This window comes from Lethenteron reissneri, chromosome 52 (genome assembly GCF_015708825.2).
Source record: "Lethenteron reissneri isolate LAM-NWPU_2019-01 chromosome 52, ASM1570882v1, whole genome shotgun sequence".
NCBI lineage: Eukaryota > Metazoa > Chordata > Hyperoartia > Petromyzontiformes > Petromyzontidae > Lethenteron > Lethenteron reissneri.
Window position 1 is genome coordinate 11,803,408 of NC_083830.1, and position 6,287 is coordinate 11,809,694.

Sequence of the window (6,287 nt, forward strand, 5' to 3'; positions counted from 1 at the left end):
CGGTGGCGGCGGCGACGGGGCGAGTGGACGACTCCGGGTGCGAGCGAGCGAGCGCGGGGCAGGCAACACACGGAGCGCTCCAGGTGGACTTGGCACCCAGGTGGGGAGCTCCTGCCTGGCCACGTGGCAGAGCTCCGCACTGACACACGACGACCGTGTGGCTGAGAGGTGGCCATGCCACAGCGCTGCCTCTGGCAACACCACTCCCTCGTGTGCCTTGCCGACCTGGATAGGCGCCACCCGCTAACAGCACTTGCCGCAACAGCCGGTTAGAGGCGACTTGGGGGTCATTATCTGTGTCTGGTTGAAGTGGAGTTTCTGGGTGTGGTGAGCTGTTTATGGAAGTGATTGGTAGCAAAAGTCTACAGTTCCCTTTACTTAAACCAGCAGTGACGCCCAGTCACCCACCCTCGCCGTTATTCTGGCTCTGTGAGCCCCAGTGATTAACACCGGCCCCTCTGGGAGCCTTAGTCTGGCTCTGTGAGCCCCAGTGATTAACACCGGCCCCTCTGGGAGCCTTAGTCTGGCTCTGTGAGCCCCAGTGATTAACACCGGCCCCTATGGGAGCCTTAGTCTGGCTCTGTGAGCCCCAGTGATTAACACCGGCCCCTCTGGGAGCCTTAGTCTGGCTCTGTGAGCCCCAGTGATTAACACCGGCCCCTCTGGGAGCCTTAGTCTGGCTCTGTGAGCCCCAGTGATTAACACCGGCCCCTATGGGAGCCTTAGTCTGGCTCTATGAGCCCCAGTGATTAACACCGGCCCCTATGGGAGCCTTAGTCTGGCTCTGTGAGCCCCAGTGATTAACACCGGCCCCTCTGGGAGCCTTAGTCTGGCTCTGTGAGCCCCAGTGATTAACACCGGCCCCTATGGGAGCCTTAGTCTGGCTCTGTGAGCCCCAGTGATTAACACCGGCCCCTCTGGGAGCCTTAGTCTGGCTCTGTGAGCCCCGGTGATTAACACCGGCCCCTATGGGAGCCTTAGTCTGGCTCTGTGAGCCCCAGTGATTAACACCGGCCCCTCTGGGAGCCTTAGTCTGGCTCTGTGAGCCCCAGTGATTAACACCGGCCCCTCTGGGAGCCTTAGTCTGGCTCTGTGAGCCCCAGTGATTAACACCGGCCCCTATGGGAGCCTTAGTCTGGCTCTATGAGCCCCGGTGATTAACACCGGCCCCTACGGGAGCCTTAGTCTGGCTCTGTGAGCCCCAGTGATTAACACCGGCCCCTCTGGGAGCCTTAGTCTGGCTCTGTGAGCCCCAGTGATTAACACCGGCCCCTATGGGAGCCTTAGTCTGGCTCTGTGAGCCCCAGTGATTAACACCGGCCCCTATGGGAGCCTTAGTCTGGCTCTGTGAGCCCCAGTGATTAACACCGGCCCCTATGGGAGCCTTAGTCTGGCTCTGTGAGCCCCAGTGATTAACACCGGCCCCTATGGGAGCCTTAGTCTGGCTCTGTGAGCCCCAGTGATTAACACCGGCCCCTATGGGAGCCTTAGTCTGGCTCTGTGAGCCCCAGTGATTAACACCGGCCCCTATGGGAGCCTTAGTCTGGCTCTGTGAGCCCCAGTGATTAACACCGGCCCCTCTGGGAGCCTTAGTCTGGCTCTGTGAGCCCCAGTGATTAACACCGGCCCCTATGGGAGCCTTAGTCTGGCTCTGTGAGCCCCAGTGATTAACACCGGCCCCTATGGGAGCCTTAGTCTGGCTCTATGAGCCCCGGTGATTAACACCGGCCCCTATGGGAGCCTTAGTCTGGCTCTGTGAGCCCCAGTGATTAACACCGGCCCCTCTGGGAGCCTTAGTCTGGCTCTGTGAGCCCCAGTGATTAACACCGGCCCCTCTGGGAGCCTTAGTCTGGCTCTGTGAGCCCCAGTGATTAACACCGGCCCCTATGGGAGCCTTAGTCTGGCTCTGTGAGCACCAGTGATTAACACCGGCCCCTCTGGGAGCCTTAGTCTGGCTCTGTGAGCCCCAGTGATTAACACCGGCCCCTCTGGGAGCCTTAGTCTGGCTCTGTGAGCCCCAGTGATTAACACCGGCCCCTATGGGAGCCTTAGTCTGGCTCTATGAGCCCCAGTGATTAACACCGGCCCCTATGGGAGCCTTAGTCTGGCTCTGTGAGCCCCAGTGATTAACACCGGCCCCTCTGGGAGCCTTAGTCTGGCTCTGTGAGCCCCAGTGATTAACACCGGCCCCTATGGGAGCCTTAGTCTGGCTCTGTGAGCCCCAGTGATTAACACCGGCCCCTCTGGGAGCCTTAGTCTGGCTCTGTGAGCCCCGGTGATTAACACCGGCCCCTATGGGAGCCTTAGTCTGGCTCTGTGAGCCCCAGTGATTAACACCGGCCCCTCTGGGAGCCTTAGTCTGGCTCTGTGAGCCCCCGTGATTAACACCGGCCCCTCTGGGAGCCTTAGTCTGGCTCTGTGAGCCCCAGTGATTAACACCGGCCCCTATGGGAGCCTTAGTCTGGCTCTATGAGCCCCGGTGATTAACACCGGCCCCTACGGGAGCCTTAGTCTGGCTCTGTGAGCCCCAGTGATTAACACCGGCCCCTCTGGGAGCCTTAGTCTGGCTCTGTGAGCCCCGGTGATTAACACCGGCCCCTATGGGAGCCTTAGTCTGGCTCTGTGAGCCCCAGTGATTAACACCGGCCCCTCTGGGAGCCTTAGTCTGGCTCTGTGAGCCCCAGTGATTAACACCGGCCCCTCTGGGAGCCTTAGTCTGGCTCTGTGAGCCCCAGTGATTAACACCGGCCCCTCTGGGAGCCTTAGTCTGGCTCTGTGAGCCCCAGTGATTAACACCGGCCCCTATGGGAGCCTTAGTCTGGCTCTATGAGCCCCGGTGATTAACACCGGCCCCTACGGGAGCCTTAGTCTGGCTCTGTGAGCCCCAGTGATTAACACCGGCCCCTCTGGGAGCCTTAGTCTGGCTCTGTGAGCCCCAGTGATTAACACCGGCCCCTATGGGAGCCTTAGTCTGGCTCTGTGAGCCCCAGTGATTAACACCGGCCCCTATGGGAGCCTTAGTCTGGCTCTGTGAGCCCCAGTGATTAACACCGGCCCCTATGGGAGCCTTAGTCTGGCTCTGTGAGCCCCAGTGATTAACACCGGCCCCTATGGGAGCCTTAGTCTGGCTCTGTGAGCCCCAGTGATTAACACCGGCCCCTATGGGAGCCTTAGTCTGGCTCTGTGAGCCCCAGTGATTAACACCGGCCCCTATGGGAGCCTTAGTCTGGCTCTGTGAGCCCCAGTGATTAACACCGGCCCCTCTGGGAGCCTTAGTCTGGCTCTGTGAGCCCCAGTGATTAACACCGGCCCCTATGGGAGCCTTAGTCTGGCTCTGTGAGCCCCAGTGATTAACACCGGCCCCTATGGGAGCCTTAGTCTGGCTCTATGAGCCCCGGTGATTAACACCGGCCCCTATGGGAGCCTTAGTCTGGCTCTGTGAGCCCCAGTGATTAACACCGGCCCCTCTGGGAGCCTTAGTCTGGCTCTGTGAGCCCCAGTGATTAACACCGGCCCCTCTGGGAGCCTTAGTCTGGCTCTGTGAGCCCCAGTGATTAACACCGGCCCCTATGGGAGCCTTAGTCTGGCTCTGTGAGCACCAGTGATTAACACCGGCCCCTCTGGGAGCCTTAGTCTGGCTCTGTGAGCCCCAGTGATTAACACCGGCCCCTCTGGGAGCCTTAGTCTGGCTCTGTGAGCCCCAGTGATTAACACCGGCCCCTATGGGAGCCTTAGTCTGGCTCTATGAGCCCCAGTGATTAACACCGGCCCCTATGGGAGCCTTAGTCTGGCTCTGTGAGCCCCAGTGATTAACACCGGCCCCTCTGGGAGCCTTAGTCTGGCTCTGTGAGCCCCAGTGATTAACACCGGCCCCTATGGGAGCCTTAGTCTGGCTCTGTGAGCCCCAGTGATTAACACCGGCCCCTCTGGGAGCCTTAGTCTGGCTCTGTGAGCCCCGGTGATTAACACCGGCCCCTATGGGAGCCTTAGTCTGGCTCTGTGAGCCCCAGTGATTAACACCGGCCCCTCTGGGAGCCTTAGTCTGGCTCTGTGAGCCCCCGTGATTAACACCGGCCCCTCTGGGAGCCTTAGTCTGGCTCTGTGAGCCCCAGTGATTAACACCGGCCCCTATGGGAGCCTTAGTCTGGCTCTATGAGCCCCGGTGATTAACACCGGCCCCTACGGGAGCCTTAGTCTGGCTCTGTGAGCCCCAGTGATTAACACCGGCCCCTCTGGGAGCCTTAGTCTGGCTCTGTGAGCCCCAGTGATTAACACCGGCCCCTATGGGAGCCTTAGTCTGGCTCTGTGAGCCCCAGTGATTAACACCGGCCCCTATGGGAGCCTTAGTCTGGCTCTGTGAGCCCCAGTGATTAACACCGGCCCCTATGGGAGCCTTAGTCTGGCTCTGTGAGCCCCAGTGATTAACACCGGCCCCTATGGGAGCCTTAGTCTGGCTCTATGAGCCCCGGTGATTAACACCGGCCCCTATGGGAGCCTTAGTCTGGCTCTGTGAGCCCCAGTGATTAACACCGGCCCCTCTGGGAGCCTTAGTCTGGCTCTGTGAGCCCCAGTGATTAACACCGGCCCCTATAGGAGCCTTAGTCTGGCTCTGTGAGCCCCAGTGATTAACACCGGCCCCTATGGGAGCCTTAGTCTGGCTCTGTGAGCCCCAGTGATTAACACCGGCCCCTCTGGGAGCCTTAGTCTGGCTCTGTGAGCCCCAGTGATTAACACCGGCCCCTATGGGAGCCTTAGTCTGGCTCTATGAGCCCCAGTGATTAACACCGGCCCCTATGGGAGCCTTAGTCTGGCTCTGTGAGCCCCAGTGATTAACACCGGCCCCTCTGGGAGCCTTAGTCTGGCTCTGTGAGCCCCAGTGATTAACACCGGCCCCTATGGGAGCCTTAGTCTGGCTCTATGAGCCCCAGTGATTAACACCGGCCCCTCTGGGAGCCTTAGTCTGGCTCTATGAGCCCCAGTGATTAACACCGGCCCCTATGGGAGCCTTAGTCTGGCTCTATGAGCCCCAGTGATTAACACCGGCCCCTATGGGAGCCTTAGTCTGGCTCTGTGAGCCCCAGTGATTAACACCGGCCCCTCTGGGAGCCTTAGTCTGGCTCTATGAGCCCCGGTGATTAACACAGCGAACTGATGGTGGCAGGCTCGGGGCAGGAAGACAGAACAGAGCCAGGAGCTCTGGGTGGACCGGGATGACTGACAGATGCAACACCTGGAAACACAAAAAAAGTTCATCCGTATAGCGTGTAACACTGTTGGGGCAAGTGCTGTTAGCGAGAAGCAGCACCTGTGAAGGCCGGCACGGCACGCGAGGGGGTGGGGGCCCAGCCCCGCGCCCGGCCACCTTTGTCTCTCCAGTGCTGCCGCTTTACACACAGCCCACAAGGTGCCCACACGAGGCCGAGTCGACCTAGGCAACCCCCAGTACCGGCTCAGATACAGCACTCCCCATCACCGCTGTTGGTGGTGGCCGCGAACTCGATACGTCCAGGTTCGCACCGCGACGTGCTAACCGACTACGCTCACCTCTAGCCCACCGCTAGCCCACCCGCTCACTCACAGACTCACTCGCAGACTCACTCACAGACTCACTCACTCACAGACTCACTCGCGGCAGCTGCCACCCTCGCCCACCTTCACTGTCGGCTCGCTCCACGCTCGCCATGGGACTCCGCCGACTTCCCCCTCCCACCACCCCTTGCCAAGATGGCGGCGCGGTTGTTGCCGTCTCGTGCTTGAGACCTCACGCCTACAAGGAACAGCCCGTACCAAGATGGCGGCGCGGTTGTTGCGGTCTCGTGCTTGAGACCTCACGCCTACAAGGAACAGCCCGTACCAAGATGGCGACGCGGTTGTTGCGGTCTCGTGCTTGAGACCTCACGCCTACAAGGAACAGCCCGTGCCAAGATGGCGGCGCGATCCGCTGGTCGCTTGTGAGCAACGTCACAGGAAGTCAATAAAGCAAATTCAATCTATTTTCGAATTCACATTTAAAGTTCATTGTTGCCGCTACGTTGGCAGTGGTGCACAAAAAAAAGTCAACGCGATTCCGACGTTTCGGGAAATGACCCTTCTCAATTCATGTGCTCTGACAAAAGGCAATTTCTAAAACGTCGTCGCCTAAGTGTTGCCGAGGTCCGCGGTTCAATCCCGCGGCTGCCCTGGTTAATAACACTGCGGTGTTGGAGATCGGCAGCCAACCTGGTTCGTCTTGCGATATTGTATTACCACAACACCAAGATCCCCTTATAGCCTTATAATTTTGGGAC

General features: G+C 59.4%; 1 protein-coding gene across 1 annotated transcript in view; it reads right to left on the reverse strand.

Annotated features, from left to right (window-relative positions):
• Positions 1-5,739, reverse strand: part of LOC133355755 (wolframin-like) — a 41,541-nt gene extending 35,802 nt beyond the window's left edge. Inside the window, exon 1 of the mRNA XM_061573079.1 lies at positions 5,653-5,739. Within this exon, the coding sequence (XP_061429063.1) occupies positions 5,653-5,683 (31 nt within the window). The 5' untranslated portion in view covers positions 5,684-5,739. The remainder of the gene's footprint in view (positions 1-5,652) is intronic.
• Between the last annotated feature and the right edge of the window lie 548 nt (positions 5,740-6,287).